The 24,890-nt window shown below is 43.5% G+C and overlaps 1 protein-coding gene and 1 pseudogene across 5 annotated transcripts in view; one reads left to right on the top strand and one right to left on the bottom strand.

Moving 5' to 3' along the window:
- The window catches only part of Ascc1 (activating signal cointegrator 1 complex subunit 1), an 89,173-nt gene that overhangs the window by 38,081 nt on the left and 26,202 nt on the right, over window positions 1–24,890 (bottom strand). For all 5 annotated transcript variants that reach the window (XM_027388314.2, XM_027388315.2, XM_027388313.2 and 2 more), the window contains exons 6-7: window positions 14,780–14,916; window positions 4,084–4,203 (exon numbers count right to left, since the gene is read on the bottom strand). In XM_027388314.2, the coding sequence (XP_027244115.1) occupies window positions 4,084–4,203; window positions 14,780–14,916 (257 nt within the window). The remainder of the gene's footprint in view (window positions 1–4,083; window positions 4,204–14,779; window positions 14,917–24,890) is intronic.
- LOC118239734 lies at window positions 7,140–7,668 on the top strand (annotated as a pseudogene).

The raw sequence follows: 24,890 nt of genomic DNA on the forward strand, positions 1-24,890 counted from the left end.
TCCTGAGTGCTGGCATCACAGGAATGTGCCACTGTGGCCAGCAAAATCCTTTCAAGCACGTATTTCGATACTGTTTTTAAATCTGACAGGAATATTATAGATCTCCTGGTCTGAGTTCACCTTTGTATTCCTGATATAAACTAACTTAGTCATCTCTCTACCCTCCACTTTAAGAAAAATGCCAAATCAAGCAGATTTTACCTTTTGCATCCAATTATTGATTCCCATGGCCACTGCTCTAATTTGGGCCATCTTGCTTCTCCCAGGCTATTGTAATGGCTTCTAAATACCCTGCTCCTGTTCCTACTGTAATGGCTCCTGCCCTGGCTTTCCCTTTCAGTTATGAATGCAGCAAATGACTTGTTTTAAATTCATAGGAAACAACATGAGGCAATGTGGCTTCTACAAAAAATACTGTCTGTACAAGACCCAGTCAGCCCCATTCTCGCATGAAGGGGTGGGTAAGGGAGTCACAAGCCTAACTGGAGAGCCCTGGACAGCTGATGGCCACTGTGGAAGGGAGAGTTAGAGTTCTTTAAGGGTGCAGCTAACAATAGGTTGACCATGCTCCAGCAGATGGCTGTACACACAGGAGTCTCGGGGCAGCATAAACTGGACTATTGGGTTATTTTTAACAAAGGGGTGGTGGAGAGAAGGCTCAGTGGTTAAGCACTGGCTGCTTTCTCAGAGGATCCAGGTCCAGTTCCCAGCTCCCACCTGGAGGCTTACAACCATCTGTAACTCCAGTTCTATGACTCTTCTCCTGGTGTCTGAGGGCACCAGGCACACATGTGGTACATAGACATACATGCAGGCAAAACACCCACATACATAAAATAAAAAAAGTTAAAGCATTTTTTTAAAAAAGTGGAAAAGAAGTAGGGGAGGGAAATACACAAAAGGAATAAGGGGGAAGAGATAGGAGAGGGATATGATCAAAACACATTGTATAAAATTCTCAAAGAACTAACAACAACAACAACAAAAAAAGGTTTTAAATGGCATCTGTGGTGGTTTGAATGGGAATGGCCTCCATAAGCTCAGATTTGAATGCTTAGTCATTAGGGAGAGGTACTACTTGAGAGAGGTTAGAAGGTGAGACATTGATGGGGAAGTGTGTTGCTGGGGGTGGGTTCTGAGGTTTCAGAAGCCCAAGCCAGGCCCAGTGGCTCTCTCTGTCTGCTGTCATCTGATCTGGATGTAGAACACAGCTACTACGTCTGCTGTGTCTGCCATGCTCCCCACCATGATGCTGATGTACTAAACCTCTGAAACTATAAGCAACCCCAATAAGTACTTTCCTTTAGGAGAGTTGCTGTGGTCATGGTGTCTCTTCACAGCAATAGGACATGGACTAAGACAGCATCTATTATTGAATACATAAATCTCTTACAGTTTATGATTTCCTACAAAAAGCTCTTGGGTATGTTTTATCATATATTCCTAATTATCTTATAATTTGTTGAATAATGAGTACATAGTTTTTTTAACTTTGTATCTTTTTTGTTTTGTTTGTCTTTTTGTTTTTGTTTTTGTTTTTGTTTTTCTGAGACAGGGTTTCCTCTGTGTAGCTTTGGAGCCTGTCCTGGAACTCATTCTGTAGACCAGAATGTCCTTGAACTCACAGAGATCCGCCTGCCTTTGTCTCCCAAGTGCTGGGATTAAAGGCATGCGCCACCACTGCCCAGGTAGTTTCTTAGCTTTTAAATGATGTTTTCTGTTTGCTTACAACTATAATTCTTATATTGACTTTATACAATCTTACTAAACCAAACCAAACCAAACAAACAAAAATGCCTGACTATGTAGGCCTAACTAGCCTGAAACCTCCATATAGGCTTAAGTGTGAGACCCTGTCTCAAAAGTAAATACATTAGTTAATAAATGAGGTAGAGAATAACAGAGAAAGATACCTTCTGTATGTGTATATGGACGTGAACACACACACACACACACACACACACACACACACACACACACACACACCACTTTATAAAGGGCCATCTCTTCCTTCTGTATCAATCAGCACAGCCCTCCAAACTTCCTAGCACAAAGGAACATTCCAGAAGGTTTACAAGTTGACCTAAACAAGGGCATTAGAATACATATATCTCTTTTAAAGTATACATTTGGGAAGGGGGAATTTATAAATCTCAAAGTAACACACATGGCTCTTCCTGTGAGCAAAAACAGACAATAAAAAGTCAAGATAGAGCAGTAAAGGAGATGGGAACGACTCAAAAAAAGTTCTTGATTGATCATGTTAGTGGACTCAATAAGAGTTCTCCTTTCAATTCACAAAGCTTTGATAAAAGGAAGTTAGACAAATGTGTAAAACCTGGCTTTGTGGGGGAAGTTACGCTGAACTGGCCCCTGAGACCTGAGCTCTCCATTAGTGAGAGGACAGATCGAGTGTGAGAACTGTCTTCAAAAGAAACTCACTTCAATGGGTTTTCATTCTCAAACCTGTTATCCTCTGCATGTGAAGACCTACAGAACGCAGGGTCTCAGCAGCAGGAAAAAGGGTAAACACCAGTGAAAACCCTCAAGGCAGTAACTCCATCATCTTTTTTTAGCTCTTCTATGTTTCCCTCTGGAAGCCATAAAGAACAGAGTGAACCAAACTGACTGGTCTCTGCCTCATGTGCCTTAAACAGAGCTGAAGCACAGATGAAGAAATTTTCATTATTGTGTAGACTCAAACCTACAATCTCAAGTAATTTTCCATATGCCTCCTGTTACCTGTGTGCTTACTAGTCAGCGCAGATTTTAGTCTCACAGCAGTGAGTTCTAAGTGTGTATCTGCACACCAGCCTCTAATGTGCACAAATATTGCAAAGATCATATGAAGAAAATATGAGTATATGTGCGGAAGGTACTGCTGGAGCACGGCTCAGTGGCAGAGCACATACTAAGAAGCACGCAGTACAACATATTCTTGCTGTTTTTACTGGAAGACATCTGTAATCATGGTGCAAACACAGTGGTGTAACCCAGCATGGCCACATGACCCTGAAATCCCAGCACTTAGCAGGCTGAGGCAGGAGGATTGAAAGTTTAAGGCTAGCCTGGGCTAAGCAGTGAAATACTGTCTCAAACTAATGAAGAAAGCAACGGCATGTAGAACTAACTGCTGCTCCCTCAGTCAGGGGACTGTGGTGCCATGAGTGTTTCACTAGTAACAGTCTTCAGTAAACATTTGCAGCTTGAAAAACTTCTATCTCATTTATCCTTGATAAAGCAGAAAAAGAATAAAGCTTTACTGAATTTTGCTCCTTGAGCACACAGCCTTTTAACATTCTTGTGGTGAAACTGACAGTATGTATGAAGCACTTGGCCTGTGCACCTAGCCAGACAGCTGTCGGAAGAACTGGGCACTGAACCAATGTCTGTCCACTTGAGAGAGCACGTGAAAGAACACTGACAGGCAAAATGTGGCTGATCAGGCTTGGCTATGTAGTAGGTATTTTCTTTATCTTTTTTGTTACGGCTTTTGTATTTTGAGATAGGCCCTCATTGTGTATGCTTGGCTGTCCTAGCACTCACTAGTTAGATCAGGCTGGCCTCAAACTCTCAGAGATCTATATGACTCTGCCTCCCAACTGTTGGATTTAAAGGCCTGGGTTACCATGACTGTCTTGTTCCTAACATTTTATGTAGCTTAATCTTAATAATTCCATGACAGTAAGACTTTTATCCCCCATTTTGTCTTGGTATTCATCAAATTACCGTCACATCACCTGTGAAACCCATCCTACAAGACCTGCCTTCCCACGTCCTATTATGACGATAAACACAGTCCATTTCCATAAAAAACTGACTGTTATGGTCAACACCCACTATTCAAAGAGTCTTTCAGGCTAACAGTTGGACATTTTCTCCCATAACCAACTCTTCTCTGACTGTGGTAGCATCCTTGCTTTAATGAATAAAGAGCCAGGCATGTTGGTGCACCCATATAATTCTAGTACCTGGAAGGTTGAAACAGAAAGGTTATGAGGTTGAGGTGATGCCCTGCAAGCCTAGAAGGGCCTAGAAGAGCCCCGAACTTCTAGTTCAAATATGTACACCTTAAAAACCTACCTGTTGGAGCCATCTTTCATATGGACTTTGGCATAAAGAACATCCACCATACCAGGATCGTCATTCATGTACTCGATCCCTGCCATCTCTGCTTCCAGAGGTTTGCCACCAGAAATGTCACTGCCAAAGAAAAATACATTAGATTTTCACAGCTGTGTAAGCAAAGAAGGCTGTATATTGTAAAAGATAGTTAATATGCATAGTCAAGTAGTATAAGAACAGACCTTGGGGTTCTAGCTGTCTTTCTCATTTCAAGTTACTAAATGGCTAAAGCCCACACCTGCAAAATACAGCAGAGTATTTTCAGCACCATAGCATGTTCCAATACTCACTAATGAGATCTAAGACAGAGCCAAGGAATGGCATGATTGGTAACAACAGTCTACTGTAATGGCCCTTCTCTCAAAAGCCCATCTCTCTCCATTATTTCTACAGTTACAAGAGATTTTCACTCACTAGATGTGCATACCAATAACACATATACAGGATCACCTGTCCACACTAATGAAAAGAGTCTATTAGGGGAGAGTTTTAATATAGATTGAAGCAGAGGCATTAAAGGGGAGAGGGAAAAAGAGGGGGCAGGCAAGACTAGAAAAATGATAGTACACACTAATATGGGTACAGGCTTCTCAAGAGAAGTCACTCTAAGTGTCTAAACAAAAGCCATATATGAAGTTGGTGTCTTTTGAACTTAAAACACATGACCAAGGCAACTTAAAAAAGAAAAAAGGAAAACATTTAACACTCATGGTTCTAGAGTGTTAGTCTAGGACCATCATGGAGGGGCACATGGCAGCAGGCAAACAGGCAGGCATGGAACAGTAACAGAGAGTTTTCATCTTGACCAACAAGCATGAAGCAAAGAAGTAACTAAAATGGCATGGGCTTTTGAAACTCAAAGCCCACCATAGTGATACACTTTCTCCAACAAGGCTACACCTACTAATCCTCCCAAACAGTTCCACCAACTGGGGACCAAATAGCCAAACATATGAACAGTGTATGGAGGCCATTCTCATTCTTGCCATCACACACTGCTTTAAATGTTTCTAAGGAATTTCCTTTGGTAAATGAGATCATAGGACAGTCCCAAGGTCCACTAGACAGGATTACAACAGGGAAAAAGAAAACCACAGGGCATAAGTGTTGAAGGAATCCTTATTATACTAAGTCCAGAGACAGGTTTTCACTCTAAGAACATTTCTTAGTTAGGGTTTCTATAGCTGTGAAGAGACACCATGATCACAGCAATTCAATTCTTTTTTTTTTTTTTAAGATTTATTTATTTATTATGTATACAGTGTTCTGTCTGCATGTGTTCATTTTGGATGGTTGTGAGCCAGCATGTGGTTGCTGGGAATTGAACTCAGGACCTCTGGAAGAGCAGCCAGTGTTCTTAACCTCTGAGCCATCTCTCCAGCCCCAGAAATTCAATTCTTATAAGGAAAACATTTAATTGGGGTGGTTCATTTACAGTTTCAGAGGAGAGGTTCAGTCCATTATCATCATGGCGGGGAACATGGCAGCATGCAGGCAGACACGGTGCTGGCTACATCTTGATTCGAAGGCAACAGGAAGTGAACTAAGTGTCATACTAAGGGAAGCTAGAGCAAAAGAGACCTCAAAGCTCACTATTACAGCAACACACTTCCTCCAACAAGGCCACACCTACTTCAACAAGGCCACACCTCCTAATAGTGCCACTCCCTTTGAGGGGCATTTTCTTCCAAACTATCCGTAATCTTGTTTGTGATTACTTTGAAAAAGTTACAGGTTTACAGCTGGGAAAGGAAGAAGGTTAAATTTAGGACTCTTCATTGATATTGTAATATTCCCATTTGAAATGCTTCTATATAGAAGAAAAAGAATAGTCAGGCAGTGGTGGCACACACCTTTAATCCCAGCACTTAGTAGGCAGAGGCAGGTGGATCTCTGAGTTTGAGGCCAGCCTGCTCTACAGATTGAGTACCAGGACAGCCAGGACTACATACACAGAGAAACCCTGCTGTGGTGGTTTGAAAGAAAATGGCCCCCAAAGGGAGTAGCACTATTAGGAGGTGTGGCCTTGTTGAAGTAGGTGTGGTCTTTTGGAGGGAGTGTGTCTTTGTGGAGGTGGGCTTTGAGACCTCATATAAACTCAAGCCACACCCAGGGACAAAGACCGCTTTCTGCTGCCTACAAGTCAAGATGTAGAACACTCAGCTCCTTCTCCAACACCAAGTCTGCCTGCACAACACCATGGAGCAGCATGATGATATTGAACTCACTCTCTGAAAATTTAAGTCTCCCAAATTAAATGTTTTTTCCTTTATAAGAGGTGCCATGGTCATGGTATCTCTTCACAGCAACAGAAACCCTAAGACACTTGGAAAAAAAAAGAAAAGAAAGAGAAAAAGAATACTGTTTTTATGTAGGCAATCTTCATAGCAAATCTTGTTAATTGTTAAAATTCTTAACTTTAAGCTAGCAAGATTCCAACCAGACTCTTGTTAATTGTTAAAATTCTTAACTTTAAGCTAGCAAGATTCCAACCAGACTCTAGAGTGAGAAGGTTCTCCTCCCCCCCATCCAAATGTTTCCTACTCTGAGACTTCAATCCCTTAATCTTAAAGCTGGCTGATGACTAAAGACCCATTCGTCATGATTTTCAAGTGCTGAGCCGGGATACAGACCCTACCTCTCCAGGGACTAAGAGTTTCAACCTGTTTGATCTAAGGGAGCATGAGAAGGTCCAGCCTTGGAAACTGAAAAATGGTCATTAATGGGAATCAACAGTGGCCTAGAATATTCTCACTATCGTGTTTTCTTCCCAGCTCCCTCTATCAGACATATACTTCAACCAGAAAGAGCTTCTTGCCCATCTGAAGCCAGGAAAGCCCCACTCATTTATAGTGTTCCCTAAGCATCATATAGCTAGGCCCCACCATCTGGGGAAAGCTGCTCTACAATGCTGAGAGGAAGGCAGTCACAGCCTGCCATCTCACAGCCTCTTCTGGGCTCTACTGGGAGCCCTGAGACCTGCTCCTTAGGTCTGCCTTGCAACTTAGCTCCCCATGGGAAACCACTTGACTGTCATGGTTCCCCACAGCTTACTCCTTTTGCCACTTCCAAGGCCTGCAGATTGTGATCATCAAGCTGGATTCAGCTGGGAAGACTGCCCTCCTTTAGGATTTGTTCTGAGTGTCCCCACCAAGGCCTTCAACACTCAAAAGGTCCGAGGGCCCTTGGGTGGGGGATTTCCTGTGGTATTACCTTCCAAGTGGGAGATGTTAGAGGTCAGAAGGAGCTGCAACAACTGGGGTACTCTTACTGCCTGAAAGACAGGCAGTCTCATGTTGTGGTGCAGTCTCTACAGAGACAGGGTGGCTGGAGGAGGCCAACATGGAACCACTCTGAATCAACAGGGCCTCGGACAACCAGGGGGCCCCAGTACTGGCCAAGAAACAAGACCAGCCTGGGGCACTGAGTGCAGTGGCACCCAAGTGCCACCCATGTGCCAGGCTGCAGGGCTATGGACAAGCTGGGCTTGCAGCCATGCCTGGAACACCATATGAGATCATCCTGAACAGGAAGGTAGCTTGAGCAGGCAAAAAAAGATGGTGACCTGAGACTGTACCCAACTAACCAACATTTAGGGCACTGCTCAGAAGTCTCCCTGGATCTTTCACAAGCTCACAAAAGGCCTGAAACCTCATCAGATATAGTATGTCTCCATTCCAAGTACTGATTAGGAAATTCAATATGAGAGGCAGCCATTCTATTCTATCTATCCAAGTCCATGCAAGAAAACTTGCTTTAACAATTATACTAACTGCACCACACACACCATTTTTTTTTTAAAGAGATAGGGTTTCAATGGGCATAGTATGCACACACCTTTAATCCCAACACTTAAGAGGCAAAGGTAAGATTTCTCTGAGTTGGAGGCTAGCCTGGTCTACACAGCAAGTCCTAGGCCAGCCAGAGTTATACAGTGAGACCGGTCTCAAAAACAAAAACATAAAGAGAAAGGGTCTTATCAAGTCACCAAGGTTGGCCCAAATTTCTGAACTAAAACAGTCCTCTTGCTTTAGTCTTCCAGCTGAGACCAGAAGCATGTGCTGTTCCTAGCTTTTTTTTTTTTTTTTTTTTTTTTTTTTTTGGTTTTTCGAGACAGGGTTTCCCTGTGTAGCTTTGGAGCCTGTCCTGGCACTCGCTCTGGAGACCAGGCTGGTCTCCAACTTACAGATATCCGCCTGCCTCTGCCTCCCAAGTGCCTCTGGCTCCCGAGGGATTAAAGGTGTGTGCCACCAACGCCCGGCTGTTCCTAGCTTTTCTTATGCTTTTAAAATTAACCCTGGTGGAACTGGTGAGATGGCTTAGCAGATGTATATGCAGGGCAAGTCTAAGGACTTAGTTTGATCCCTAGAACTCATGTAAAAAAAAAAAAAAAAAAGCCAGATGTACTGGCCTACATCTGTAATCCCAGCATTCCCATGGCAAGATAGGAGAGGGAAACAGGACAATCACCCAAAAGCTCCCCTCATTGGCCAGCTAGCCTGGAGTATCAGCATAGCAGAAACAACCTCAATAAAGTGGAAGGAGGTAACAGACTCCTGAAAGCTGTCATCTGACCTTCACAAGCATGCCATGGCACATGAAACTCCCCCCACCCCACACAAACAAAAAACTGAAAAAAAAAAAAAAAAAAGAAAAGAAAAACTAGTCCTGCACAGTTAGATCAGCACTACCATGTTTTTACTAGGTTATATTTAATGCTTCTTGTGAACCTTTTTACCACCTGCTCATCATCATTATATTAAGATTTGTTGTGTGATGTTTTGTTTGTGTTCTGACAAATAAAACTTGCCTGGATTTCAGAGGGTGGAGCTAACCACTAGTTAGCCATAGAAGCTGGGCGGTGGTGGCACATGCCTTTAATCCTAACACTCAGGAGGTGGAGATGGGAAATGGTGTGGTGGGGTGGAGATGGGACCTCAGCCTTTTTGGACAGAGGAACAGAGAGAGGTAGGAAGCAACTGTCGGCTGCTCCTGGTTCTCTGGTCTTCCAGGTTTTTAACCCCAAGATACCTGACTCCTGGTTTTAACTGATTAAGATTAGTTAGATTAACACTTCAAAAACGGACATGATTAAATTTTCATGGACTGAGAGCACAAATTCTCTCCTAAAACCTATCATACTGTGTTTTGTTGTTTTGTGTAGCCCACACTGTCCCACAGTATGCAGCCCAGGTTGGCTTTAAGCTGAGGCAAACTTACTTTTGTCTCCCAAGAACTGACATTACAGGTGTGAGCCTCTATGCAGACTATCCTACTGGGTTTAATCAGATAGTAACTATCATAAATTGGCATCTTTCTAGAATTTGTTCAAGTATATTGGCATCATCAAACCATACCAAATGGTAATGCTTAAGCACAATTAGTCTTTACCTTGATCTGCAGGTCGAATTTCTCCCTCTCTGTCTTTTCCTTGGTGCTGAGGACTTTAAATGCTTCAAAAGAGATGAGCTATCAAGAACAAAAGCTAGATAAATGCAACAGGCTCCCAAGCTCACTTATGAGTAGAAATGGAAGCACCTGCAAATTACCCACGGCTTTATCAAGAAAAAGATTAAAGAGCATGAGAGAGAAATCCAATGGTTTGCCTGATAAATGATCTTTGTCTTGGTGGCTTAAAGGTGACTTTGGATAATAATTAAGAATTAGCATCTGTCCACAGCTGGTTTCTCTTCCCCAGCCTTTGTCCCTCTCAGGTTTACTTATTGAAGCTCTTGCCTGTGAGGGATTCTCAGGCTTCAGAAGACGGATGCTGGAACTGATAAGGGGAGGAAGCTCATATTTGTCAAAGCAGATACTCCATGCCACTGCCCTACATCCCACAGAGAAAAATCACAAGGGACACATTTGATCATCAGAGTTTCCTCTACACTGAATAATTCATTCAAAATCTACTGAGTTGTATGAGGCTCAAGCTTAGGAATTTCAACAGAAATCTGGGTTTGGGGTAGAGGGCATCCTGGAGAGCATCAACAGCTACTTCCAGATCTCAACTACCTACATCCTTCAAAGACCCACACAGCACTTGGCTTTTATCAAATCCCAAAATAAGTCATGTTTGTTTTAATATTCCAACTTGAAACATCATCAAGTATGGCACAGCCAACACTGGTCCTCTTGGTTCCAATGTTTTCCCTTGCACATTTTATTTTGGGATCTTTACAGCATAGCAGGTTGGGGATAGAAATGCCATTACACACTGGCATACCTCCTAAGGGCACCACTGTAAAGGCTGAGGGCAAAGGACAAACCTAAGAAAAATCAAAAGATAATTTACTCACCACAGTTTAATACAATTTTTTTGTGTGTGTCTGACATCTCATCATTTGGGGAAACTGGTCTCTAAGCACTCCAGACACCTGACTCAGACCCTGATCTGACATCAAAAAAATTGAGTTTGCACTGTAGATGTTTTAAACAAGTGCACAGAGCACAGGAGAAGAGGGCTGGGGGCGCTCAGAGGAGTGGGGCTTGCTTTACTTTACTTGCTGGTCTCCAATCTTCCCAGCTTTTTGAAAAGAGCATCTTCGAACATCTTTCTGCATGCACTGCAGATTTCTGGCAGGGCAACTTTGTCCTATTTCAAAAGCTTTGCTGAATTTGAAAAACTACAATTACCGTTTTCATCCTGTCACATCAGAGCCTTAGAACTATTAGGACTGTTCTTTATTCCCAGTGCACACTGACTCTGACAGGCTTCCAGGCTCTGATTTGGCAGTGAGTCACAAAAGGCACTAAATACACAAAAGGGATGTACTCGGCTAGGTCTGCCCATAGCTTAGGATTAAAACTCAGTGATTAAAACCTGTGGCCTGGTTTTCTTAAGGCAAGAAGAACAAATACTTCAGTACATAATATTTTATCTAACTCTACTTTTTTTTTTTCCTTAGCAGGATTATCCCACTGGCAGCCAGGAAAATGTAGCTACTTTCAGTTTAGTGTAGCAAAAAGAATTGAGAATATAATGAAGTATGAGACCTTTAAATGTTTTTATTTTATGAAGAAAACTACAACTATCTAATGATGAATACCAAATTATTTGGAGTCTTAAGTAAGATTTAAAAAAAGATAAAACAGTGGGAGTAGTGTTACACATCTTTAATCCCCCAGCACTGGGAAGGCAAAAGCAGGTGGATGTCTGTGAGTTCAAGGCCAGCCTGCTCTACATAGTCAGTTCCAGGTTAGCCAGGGTTACATAGTGAGGCGAAGAAGAAGAAGGAGGAGGAGGAGGAGGAAGAAGAAGAACAAGAACAAGAAGAAGAAGAAGACAGGTAACTGGTCCCCAAAACAAATCAATGCACTATAGAGTCTTCTATGCAACACAGAGAAAAACTTTAGATCTTTTTGCCTTGTTCTGCCCAGTGAGCCACGTTGACTGTCCTGGAACAAATTCTGTACACCAAGCTGGTCTCAAATTCAGAGATTCTCTTGGCTCTGCCTGCAGAGCACTGGGATTAAAGGCATGCGCCACCACACCTAGCTTAGGTGACTCATTTCTACAGGGCATCTTAGAACAGTGTGGCACCTGTATATAATAAGGGGATTCTTAAAATTAAGATTTTGTGTGTGTGTGTGTGTGTGTGTGTGTGTGTGTGGCACGTGCGCGCGTGCCATGGCAACTGTGTGGACATAAAGGAACAACCTCAGGTGTGGTCCTTGCTTTCCACCTTGTTTGAGACAGGATCTCTGATTCTTCGTCCCAGCCTCCCATCCTAACACAGGAATGCCGGAACTACAGATGTGTTCTCCCACGTCTGGCTTTACATGGGTTCTGGGGACACAAACTCAGGTCCTCATGCTTGTGCACGAAGTACTTTCTCCACTGAGCCACTGTGGGAAGCAGAGGAAGGCCCGGGTAAAGGAAGCCCTGAGTGTGTGCTATTGACATGACATGGACCCCAATGTTTCAGTCCCATGGTGGTGAAAAAGCCTTCCCTGGATGAGGCTGAGAGGGTTGCTAAGCCTTCTTCTGGTCTGAATGCTGACGGTGTGTGTGGAAAATGTCTACTGAACCACTCCCCCTACACACTGATTACGGCCTGAAGACTACTTCCTTCCCTGTAGACTGCCCCTTCCAAGACAGGCTAAACCTGCTTCCTTGTTCAGCTGTATATAATAATCCTGCCTTCTTGTCTATCTGTGTGTAATAACCCCTCTTCAGCTGTATGCAATACCTTCAAAGGAGAAAAGAAAAACCATCTGAGAAAAAAATAAAGTGGGAACTATAAAGAGAAAGAGGGAGAGAAGAGGAGACTCTTTGAAGTGATACTTCAATGTAAGATGTAGGTGTAAATTCAATTTTTACAGTTGAAAAAATAAGTAACAAGTCAGCCTGGCCAGAGAGAATCCCTAGTTGTTTTTTGGCTTTTTGTTTCTTTTTGTGAGATGGAGTCTCATTATGCAATTCTGGCTAGCTTGGAACTTGCCTTAGAAACCAGGCTAGTCCCAAACCCACAGCCTTGCCACCTGAGTGCTGGAATGAAAGAAGTGCACCACTATGCCTGGCTTGAGATTCATTTTTTTAAATATTTTATTTATTTATTATGTATACAACATTCTGCTCCCATGTATATCTGCACACTAGAAGAGGGCACCGGATCTCATAACAGATGGTTGTGAGCCACCATGTGGTTGCTGGGAATTGAACTCAGGACCTCTGGAAGAGCAGTCAGTGCTCTTAACCTCTGAGCCATCTCTCCAGCCCCATGGCTTGATATTCTTATTGACTAAAAAAAAGATATCGATATTTGCCCCTTAAATTGCTTTTACCTTTTTTGGGGGATGGAGGTGGGGATATTGCATGACCCAAGAGACAATCCATAATCCGAAAGGTCAAGATATCTTTATTGAGATAAATACCAGCCAAAAGCAAGCCAGAGCGTACCAGGGGCAGCCGAGCAGCGGGGCCAGAGAGGAGGCGTGGTTACGGTGTCTCCCTACAGGGGGAGGCTAGGGTTGTTTGATTGCTCAAGACAAGGTCTCATGAAGCCCACACTTCCTTTCAACAGGCTTACGTAGTCAGGGATAACCATCTCCATCCCCAAGTCCTGGACTCACAGGCATGCACCACCATACCACATTAGGCTGATCTTTACATTTCTGAGGTAGAGTCTTGTGAGTCAGGTGGGCCTCAAATTTAAGATTTTCCTGCCTCAGCCTCTGGGAGCTACATGTGTACATCATCACAGCCATTTTCCTCCTCCTCTTGTTATTTTAACGTTACCAGGTACAGTGGTGTACACCTATAATCCCAGTACCCAGGAAGGTGGGGCTGCAAGATTTGTTTGAGCCCTAAAAATTTCAGACAAGCCTAGGCAACATAAAATCCCAGCTACTCAAGAGGCTGAGTCCGGTAACTGAAGTAACACAGTGAGACCATGTTATTGATAAATAAGTAAGAGATGGAAGAAGAGGAGGAGTGGAAGAAGGAATGGGAAAGGGGAGAGAAGGCAGGAGGGGAAGCATTCTATCCTTTCCTAAAGAATGCTGCAGTACCGTCTGAGCTATTGTGATATGCCCTCCAAGAGAACTAGGTCCCTTTATCTTTCATGTCTCAGTTAAGGGGCTTGATAACAGGGATCAATATGATTACAGATGGATTCAATCAAGTCAGAGTCCTAAAAGCCAACAGCTTGTTCCTGCTGTAATCACAGAGAGAGGAGACAACTAAAGGTACAGAGAAATGCAATATTAGAATTAAAGGTGGGGGAAAGAAGCCATAATGTGAGAAATCTCTAAAAGCTAGACTTTAAAGGCAAAAAAAAAAAAAGATATTTTTCCTTAAAACACTAGAAAGGACACAGCTCTGCCACGACTTTGATTTCAGTCCAATGAACTCAATATAAGTCTCCTGACACAGTCCGGTGAGATGGCTCAGCAGGTGAAGGTGCTGGCAGCAAGTCTGAACCTGGGCTTGATCCCTGGAATTGCATGGTAGAAAGGAACTGACTCCTGTGAGCTGCCCTCGGATGTTCACATGTGTGCCATGGCTTATGCATATGTTCTCTTTATAATTAAAGAAATGAATAAATAAACAATAAAATCCCCATGTCATCCAGCTCTCTCATCTAAAAACAAGCCTGATACTGAAGACCCCAGCCTAGGCCTCCCTCCCCTTTCCTGGTAAACCAGATGAATGTGTGTTGTCTTAAGCCACTGAAGCTGTAGTAATACTCTACTCTGGATAATTTAAAAATTGTAAATGCATGCTTTAAGTCAAATTTCAAACCTTCAGTTGATAGTCCAGTGTTAAGTACTATAAATGAACCAGTCAGGGCTGGAGAGATGGCTCAGCAGCTAAGAACACCTGCTCTTGCAGGGACCAAGCTTTGTTTCCCAGCACCTACATGATGGCTTACAAACATCTGTTACTCCAGTTTCTAGGCGTTCTGACACCTTCTGACCTCTATGGACACTAAGCACACACAAAGTACACATACACACATGCAAGCAAACACTCATCCCCATAAAATAGATAGATCTTATATATGTTTTAATAATCGAGTCAACAAATCCACATTGTTAACTATCATGAGCTGATTTCCATGTCCTTCAGCTCCCTCATCTGAAAACAAGCCTGTGACTATGAAGACTCCAGCCTGGACTGCCCTCCCTCCCATCGCTCCCAGTTACGTACTTAATGAATTCCTCTTTACAACGCTGCAGAATCTCACACGTCTGCTGGATCTCTTGTTCACTTAAAAGCACCAACATCCCAATAGTTAGGTGAAGCTTTTTGGGATTCTGAAAAATGGAGCTGTCAACCCCACGGTCCTGTTGTTAGAGGAAGAGAAACAAGACACTCAGCTCATATAGAAGCAAATGGCAAGAACCATCCTGGCAAAGCCGGGTGTAGTGGAGCACCCCTTTAATCCCAGCATTCAGAAAACCTTAAACTGGTGGATCTCTGTACTACAAGACAGCCTGGTCTACATCAGAATTTCTGGGCCAGCTAGTGCTCTCAAAAACAAACAAACAAAAATATATAACCAGGGTAAATGGGCTTAACCTGTAATCCCAGCATTGGGAAGGTTGAGGCAGGAGGATCACTGCAAATTCTAGGACAGCCTGGCTACATAGTGAAACATATCTCAAAAAACAAATGGCTGGGCATTGGTGGCGTACGCCTTTAATCCCAGCACTGGGAAGGCAGAGGCAGGTGGATCTCTGTGAGTTCAAGACCAGCCTGGTCTACAAGAGCTAGCTCCAGGACAGCCTCCAAAGCCACAGAGAAACCCTGTCTTGAAAAAAAAAAAAAAAAAAGGCTGGAGAGATGTCTCAGTGGTTAGTAGCACCTGCTCTTACAGATGGCCCAGTTTCAATCCCCAGCATACACAACCTGCTCACAACCAGCTATAACTCCAGTCCCAGGGGACCTAACACCCTCTTCTGGTTTCCATGAGCACTGAATACATGTGACACACAGACACACAGATATATATGCAGGCAAAACACACACACACACACACACACACACACATATATCATATAATCACATATATACATTCATATATATTCATAAATAATCTCTCTATCTCACATACACATACACATACACACACACACACACACACACACACACATACACACACACAGCCAGGTACGAGCATTGGGGAGGCAGAGACAGGTAGATCTCAATGAGTTCCACGCCATCCAAGGCTATAGAATGAGACTCTGCTTTAAAACAAAACCAACAAATAAGTGGCATGAATATAACTGAGAACACAAAAATAAACCCATATGCACAGGAAATGTCTACACAGGGGAGAACAAAGGTGGAGGCTAATTGTATATAAAAATCAACTTAAAATTGATCAGTGACTTACACATAAAGTTAAGCCACAAATCTTTCAGAAAATAAATAAAATTAATTTTCTAAGACCCTGCATTTGGCAATGAGTTCCTAGATATGATAGTAAAAAACCTAAACAAAGAAACACAGGGAAACTGAACTTAATCAAGATTCCCAAATTTAATGCATTAGTAGTGAGAAAATGAAAGGAAACCCAGCGCAGTGGTATATCTGTGACCCAGCACTGAGGAAGTGGTGTATGTGTGAACCAGGGCTGAGGAAGTGGTCTATCTGTGACCCAGCACTGAGGAAGTGGTCTATCTGTGACCCAGGGCTGAGGAAGTGGTGTATGTGTGAACCAGGGCTGAGGAAGTGGTCTATCTGTGACCCAGCACTGAGGAAGTGGTCTATCTGTGACCCAGCCCTGAGGAAGTGGTGTATCTGTGATCCAGGGCTGAGGAAGTGGTCTATCTGTGACCCAGGGCTGAGGAAGTGGTCTATCTGTGACCCAGGGCTGAGGAAGTGGTCTATCTGTGACCCAGGGCTGAGGAAGTGGTCTATCTGTGACCCAGGGCTGAGGAAGTGGTCTATCTGTGACCCAGCGCTGAGGAAGTGGTCTATCTGTGACCCAGGGCTGAGGAAGTGGTGTATCTGTGACCCAGGGCTGAGGAAATGGTCTATCTGTGACCCAGGGCTGAGGAAGTGGTCTATCTGTGACCCAGGGCTGAGGAAGTGGTCTATCTGTGACCCAGGGCTGAGGAAGTGGTCTATCTGTGACCCAGGGCTGAGGAAGTGGTCTATCTGTGACCCAGCGCTGTGGTCTATCTGTGACCCAGCGCTGAGGAAGTGGTCTATCTGTGACCCAGGGCTGAGGAGTCTAATGCAAGAGGGTGATGAGTTCAAAGTCAACCTAGACTACACGGCAAGGCAAAGGAAGCGATGGAAGGAAGGGGGAGGGGAAGAGGGAAAGAAAGGGGAGAGAAAAGGAGAGGAGAGGGAAATATCAGAGAGAAGAGATGGGAGAAGGGAGAGCAGGGGAAAGGAGGGGAGAAAAGGGGAGGGAAGAGAGGCAAAGGGGGAAGGAGAGGGAGGAAAAGAGAGGGAGAGGGGAGCAAAAGAGAAGAGAAAGTGGGGACCAAGAGAGTGGAAGAAAGAGGAGAGTTTACAGAATGGGAGAGATATTTGCATTATTTGTTAAAGATAAAAATATCCAAAATAGGGGCTGCGGAGATGGTTCAGAGGTTAAGAGCATTGGCTGCTCTTCCAGAGGTCCTGAGTTCAATTCCCAGCAACCACATGGTGGCTCACAACCATCTGTAATGAGATCTGGTGCCCTCTTCTGGTGTGCAGATGTACATGCAAACAGAATACTGTATATATAATAAATGAATAAATCTTTTTTAAAAAATATCCAAAATATATAACTCTTGAAATCAAAAACAAAAACACAAACAATCTACTCTTTAAAACAGAGAAGACTGATGAGCAGTGGTTGCAAACACCTTTAATCCCTGCATTCAGGAAGTGGAGACAGGTGAATCTCTGAATTCAAGACCTGTCTGGTCTACAGAGCAAGTTCCAGGACAGGGCTACACAGAGAAACCCTGTCTCCAAAAAACAAAACAAACAACTTTTAAAAAAGTTAAAAGAGGGGGCTGGAGAGATGGCTCAGTGGTTAGGAGCACTGGCTGCTCTTCCAGAGGTCCTGAGTTCAATTTCCAGCAACCACATGGTGGCTCACAGCCATCTGTAGTGAAATCTGGTGCCCTCTGCTGGCCTGCAGGCACACACGCAGACAGAACTGTATACGCCACAAATAAATAAATCTAAAAAAAAAAGAGAGAGAGAAATATCTTCCCAATGGGTATCTTCCCAAAGAGCTTTAATAACAATGCACAAAGAACTTCAACATCATTAATAATTTAGGGAAATGAAGAGCAAGCCACAATAAGGTACTGACTCTCAAAATAATAGAGAGGGGAAAAAAAAAATACTGACAAGGTTGCCAGAAACTGCAACCTCAGAAAATGCCAGGAAAGCAAAATAGTTCAGTTCAGTCACTGTGAAAAACATGCTGCCAGTTGCTGCAAAGTTAAAGACAGGATCACCATGTAACCAACAATTCTACTCCCAGGTACATGCTCAAGGAAATGAAAAAGGACCCAATCAGAAGCATTACTAAAAGTGCTATTCACACAGCCAAGAGATGAAACTAGCCTAAACATATGTGAACAAATAAATGATAAACGAGCTGTGGTAGCCCACCCGGAGAATCAAGTAACAGTGTGAACAGAAGTGACGCGCTAATTCAATGGATAGACTCGGGAAACATGGTGTTAGATGAAAGAAGCAAGGGCCAAAGGGCCACATAATTTATTAGTCCATTTCTGTCAGATGTTTAGAGTATGGAAAAGAGAACAAAATTAGAGGCTGTTGGGAATAAGGGTGATAGGGAAAAGCTGCTAGTGGGTATGAAATTTCCTTTTGGAAGAATAAAATGTTATAAAGCAATATACCACTGGTGATTGTGCATTGTCAATATGTTTAACACTACTGACTCCATTCCCTTTAAATGGTTAATTTGATGGGAGTGTTTTGCTACAAAATACTGACTCGGGGCCGGAGAGATGGCTCCCGGTTAAGAGCACTGACTGTTCTTCCAGAGGTCCTGAGTTCAATTCCCGGCAACCACATGGTGGCTCACAACCACCTTGAATGAGATCTGGTGCCCTCTGCTGGCATGCAGGCAGAAGACTGTATACATAATAAATAAATAAAATCTTTAAAAAACAAAAAAACACTGACTCTTCCCTTGGCCCTGGCACGTGTCTAATGACGGGCTAAAGCAGGACAAATGGCTCACAGCGCTGGCTCTTGTTGCACCTGTTTCCTCTATGCTTGAAACCTTTGGGTCAGATTCTTGCTCAATTCTGTTACTCAATTCTGTTGCTCAATTCTGTTGCTCATTCTTGTTACTCACTTAGGGAATGTCCATCTAAAGCTGGTAATCCTCCTCCACACTGACTGAAGACACCAAGATAAGAGGAACGAAAGTATTTCCCAGAGTCACTGAGACAATTGCGGGTCCCTGCAATGGCAGTCTCCAGGCAAAGCCCCAAACCCACCAGGACAGGGACACAGACAGATCATCCCAGGAGAAGGCTGTCTCTCCATCCATGTGCCAAATAGGAATAGTCTTCTCAGGGGAACAAAATTGCCTGCCCAAGCAATAAAACGCCCCATAATCCAGGAGCCTGACATAAGTCTGTTTAGTTATACATACCTCATGCCCCTACCCAAATTCTTCCCTTGTAATATGGGAATCTGAGGCTCCAGTCGGTACCTGCCAAGGTGGACTGAGGAGGTTTGACCCCGTCTTTCCCATTTAGTTAAGGAGAATAAACTCTTTTCAGGCCTTTCATCATTACATTTTCTGGAGTGGCTGGACATGATTTGTTGCGAATCCCAGAAGCCAAGCCTCTATTGCTGAAATCTCCAATATTATGTGATTTTTCATATACTATTTAGAGACTTGGGGGCAATGCTTGGTAGTAGAACCCAAGTAGGTGGTCCTGGTTTTAATGAACAGTAGCCCAACAGAACAACAATTCTCAGGAAAAAAAGAATACAATATTCTAAAGCTTGTTTATTGTCTGTATGTGTCTGAGTTTATGCGCACTGAGAGTACACAGGTCCCTGCATAGAGCAGAGGGTGTCAGATTCCATGGAATGGAACACAAAGGGTGTTGGATCCCTTAAGCTCAAGTTACAGGTGGTTGTGAGCCGTCTGATGTGAGTGCAGGGAACTGAACCCTGGTCTGCTCCATAAACAGTGCATTCTCTTACACACTGAGTCATCTCTCCAGCCCTGAGTGCACAGTATGTTAACTGTGCTAGGACCTGTGTATACAAGCTATAACTGTTTAGCTTGGGGGTTTTGTGGGATTCTTAACAGTGGGAGTGGGGTGTCTCTGACTCTTTTGCCTGCTCTTGGGATTCTTTTCCTACTAGTGGGTTGCCTTGTCCAGCCTTGATATGAGGGTTTGTGTCTAGTCTTATTGAGTCTTGTTATGCCATGTTCTGTTGATTTCTCTGGGGGGCCTGCTCTTTTCTGAAGGAAAATGGGAGCAGTGGATCTGGGGGACAAGACAGGATGGGACTGGGAGAAGGAGGAGGGATGCTAATGGTCCAGATATATTATATAAGAGAAGAATAAATACAAAGAAAAAAAAAGAATAGTTTTTGACCTTGGGTGTGGTAGCACATGTCTATAATTCCTGAACTAGGGAGGTCAGATGAGGCGTTCAAGCCCAGCCCAAGCTAAATGTCAGCCTGTTACCAAAAATAAATAATATCTCTTTTTGGTCTGCCATCAGCTTTGTCAATTTCACAGCAACTGAGTCTCTCTGGGTTCTCCAAAGAATAACTTACCCTACGGACTTGCCTCCACAGTAACACCCTCTATAAACTGTAGAGGGCTCACATTGAGTGTGGTGAGGCACATCTGTAATGGTAGCACTTGGAAAGCTTAAGCAGGATGATTTTGAGTTTGGGCCCAACCTGCATTATGTGGTAATCTCTGATTAATATGAGCTATATATAGAGTGAGACCCTGCCTCAAACAAACCAAAATGTATAGGGTTTTTTCTATCTTAGCAGCTACTGCAGTATATCCAGATACATACTTTTCATTAAACTAAATTCTGAGGGCTCAACATGAGGCTCAGTGGTAGGGTACTTGCCAAGCAAAGCTCTAGACTGACTCTCCAGAACTGCAAATAAGTAAGTTCTGCCAAGAAGGACAAATGAACAATGAATGTGGAGACAACACGTGGCCACATCCAAGGCAGTCACCTTTCCCTGGCATTGACAATGCTTACATTTTCATACCTTCACCCTGGGAAGCACAAAAGGTGAGTATGATTTCTGAGTCCTTTTTTAATTAAAGTGCAATTCACTTCACATACAATGTGCTGCTTTACCATGTAAAATTTGGTGGTATTTAGCATATTCATGTTGTATAACCAATATGCTCTTTTTACTTTCAAAACCTTTCATCTCCTCAAAACACTCCATATACATTAAAAGATCACTTCCTGTCCTGAAGGCAAGCTCTAATGTGGCCTGTGTCTCTTTGGATTTGCTTACCAATCTGTCTATTCTGCATACAGCACATAAAAAGGAATTATTCAAAAGACAACCTTGGTGATTGGCTATCTTCAGTCAGCATAATGTCTTCCAGTTGACCACATCTAGTGTACCATAAAGGCACTTTATACCTTAACTAGAGTAATTATTATATTTCATGAACCTTACTCTGTAAATGGAAAATGAGAGAGAGAGAGAGAGAGAGAGAGAGAGAGAGAGAGAGACTCTCCTCTAAATAGGAGCCAAGCAGGAGGAATTCAAGCTTTGAATTTTAAGATCCATAATCGGATCCCTAGCCTAATAAGGCACCCAAAAGAAATGCATTTAACACACACAGCTTGTACCCAGTTCTTGGTTTGCCTAGGACACACTGCCTCATTTTTGCCTTTGAAACAGTAGTTAACAGATTATCCATTTTCTAGATGTTAATGGAGCTTGAGCTATTTTTGTATCTGATGAAGGAGTTTTATTATTCTACCCATCAACCCAAATTGCCTCATTTAATTTAAGCAGGTGATTTTAAGGAACAAACAGCTTTAAAACAGGGTATGGTAACATTGCCTGGAATGCTAGCACTCACTCAAGATGCTGAGGCAAGAGGGCCATGAGTTTAAGGTCAGCCTGGGCTACATGGTCAAACTGTCTCAAAGTAAGAGCAACAATCATCTCTAAAGTGTTGAAGAGGGCTAAGTACAGGGCATACATCCCACCTGTTCTAACCCAAAGTGACACCCACTACATTAGGAAAGGCATGTGATGCTCCCTACATGACTCCAGTGTGCGCAACTCTACCACAAATACGACTGGGGACTGTGTCCCTAGTAACAAGTAAGCATTTCCTACAAACACTTGCAACCCCAACTTCACAAGAGATGGAAACAGGAGGATTGCTGAGATTTGTTTACTTCTAGCCTAGCAAAGATTCAAGCCCCAGGTTCAGGAAAAGATCCTGTTTCAGAGGCATAGGCAGAGAAGGATGCAAAGAGACACCCTACACCCTCATTTGGACCCCACATGTGCACGTACATGCTCACACATAGATACAGACATGCATATACACATGAATAAATAAAAACGAATCCTCAAACGACTTAGAGAAAAACCCCATTAGGTAGACAAAAGGCATAATCAGATAACACACACACACACACACACACACACACACACACACACAAAATCCCACATAGACAACAACAATGTGCAATTTCACTCATTAAAACAAGAGGACCAGTGTGAAGACATAAGAACCACCCCTGACCCATCCCAGCAGCCTCACATTCAATGGCTACATACCACCACTGTCACTGCCACAACCAAAAGAAAAGCTGAAGAGGATGCTAGAGGAGAGAAGCCAGGGTGATGACAGTCTGCAAAGTTGTCTGTAAACCAGCTCCCCAAACCAGAACCAAGCCTGCAACACCCTGCACAGAAATGAGAGCAGATACCCTGCGGGAATGAGGGAAAAGCGGATGCTGCCAAGATGTGAACAGACAGACAGACAACCGAGATGTCAAAGCAAGGCAGGCACAGGAGGATAAAGGTACTAGAAAACTAATTGTGTGTGTGTGTGTGTGTGAGAGTGTGTGTGTGTGTGTTGTGTGTGGGTGTGAGAGAAGGAGAGAGAGAGAAGAGAGAGAGAACATGTACATCTGACTATTTTATAATAATGCATAATTTTGTTTTACTTTTTTAAAGCTATGTTGTTAGTACACATTTAGTTATATTGGGGGGGGGGGAGCATGTGTCACTAACAGAATGCCTCCCAGCTGGATTGATACTTTGAAAACATCTCTTTCTGTTAGCTTTCAGACTTCCTCTTGGCTCCCAGGAAGAGGATTCCCTGTCCCTGACAAATGAAGCCACCTTAGCAGAAACCCTATGGGAAGGGAAAATTCAAGTTTTATGCCCTCCAATCCACCTCCACTCCTTTGAAACAAGAAATCCTGTGGTGGTTTAAACAGGAATGGCCCCCATAGACTCATGTGTTTGAATACCTGGCCCATAGGGAGGAGCACTATTAGGAGGTGTGGCCTTGCTGAAGGAAGTGTGTCACTGTGGAGGTGGAGTTTGAGGTCTCATATGCTCAAGCCATGCTCAGTGTGGGATACAGTTACTTCTGCTGCCTGCAGATCAAGATGTAGAACTCTTAGTTCCTTCTCTGGCACCATGTCTGCCCACACACTGCCATGAAGATAATGGACTAAACCTCTGAACTGTAAGCCAGCCCCAATTAAATGTTTTCCTTTGTAAGAGTTGCTGTGGTCATGGCGTCTCTTCATAGCAACAGAAACCTGAACTAAGACTATCCCATTGGTACCTGATCACCCAAAACTGATTTTGCTAGTATGTTGGGTGATCTGAACTTGGCAGTGACATCATTGAGAAGGTGTCCCTTAAAAGAACAGTGGTTCCTTTCCTAGACTTTTGTACTTCAAATTAATATTTCTACTATTACTAACTCATACTGAAAGTCACAATCAGCTCATGAAAAGTTGTTAAACAACATCCTTAATGTGAACTGTCAACCCTCAATCTAACTTAAACTCTTCAGATCAGAGTATCAGATAATAAAATAAAATCACAGATTTTACCAGTGGCTTTCTCATTCTAGTAGGCCATGCTGTATAAAATGATGACATGACCACTCCATGGTAAGGTTAAGGGGAAAGTTTTTATTGTAGATATGAGAGAGAGAGAAAACAGCCAGAGGCATCTGGAAAAGTCCAGAACAGAGCAAGAAAGAAATAGACTAAACATAACCAGCAGATTGGACCTGGCCAGGGCAATCTGTGAGAGGGAAGAATAGCGAGAGATAGAGAATAGAGAAAAGATAGTCAGAGAAGCAAGAGCAGAGCAGAACAGAGAGGGAGGGAGGGAAGGGAGGGAGGGAGAAGGTGAGGGAGGGGGCAGAGGGAGAGAGAAGAGAGAGGAGGAAAGAGAGAGAGAGAGCTCGTGCCAACATATGGAGACTAGCAGGGTAATAAGGAGAATGGGTAGCTAGGGCAGGGAATCCTTAAACTGAAATGAGTTTAGGGTAGGGGAGAAGGACATGGACTTTGAAGTGTGTAACAGGTACTTGAGATACAAAGGGAGCCTGGAGGCCAGCATTGGCTTTGATATGCTAACAGGCACCACAGGTAGTCACAGGGCCCTTCTGCCAGAGGTAAGGGAAATGACTTTTTGGTAGATGAGAACGTTTCACAGGCGTTCCTCAGAAGAGGAATACTGGCTTTTATCTAATAGCCAGAAATCCTTGTAATGTCCAGGATGAGTGTACTAGACTGTCCTTTGAAGTTTCAGGAATTGGAGTTTCCTTTGGACCTAACACACACACACACACACACACACACACACACACACACACTCACACACTCACGCACACACGCAAAGAAGTTTCAAGTTTGACAGTTGTACACTATAAACCACTGTCTGCCCATGTCCTGAGTGAATGCCCTGATTGCACTTGAAATCAGCTTCTAGAGAAAGGGAACTGAGGAGGAGATGGTGGCTCTGGCAGGGTCAGGCCTGGTGGCAAGAGAAGCAGCAATAGCCTGCCCTCCAACCCTCTCTGCCCGGTGTGAACTGTTCTCCTTCAAGAGCTCAAGAACCAAGACTTTTGCCAAACTAGGATGGGAAGGATCCAAGAGGAGACATATTCTCCCTGCCTGCAGAAGTGCCAGCCCTCTGTCAATCATTTGTGGCCCCAGGGTCTTGGCGGGGTTCAGGGCTGGAGGCTTCTCCTTGCTGCCCTTTTCCCTCGGGAAGCACAGTCCTGGGGGAGCTTCTGTTTATCCTTCTACATAGCCAT

Source organism: Cricetulus griseus (genome assembly GCF_003668045.3).
Source record: "Cricetulus griseus strain 17A/GY chromosome 1 unlocalized genomic scaffold, alternate assembly CriGri-PICRH-1.0 chr1_1, whole genome shotgun sequence".
In the NCBI taxonomy this organism is placed as follows: domain Eukaryota; kingdom Metazoa; phylum Chordata; class Mammalia; order Rodentia; family Cricetidae; genus Cricetulus; species Cricetulus griseus.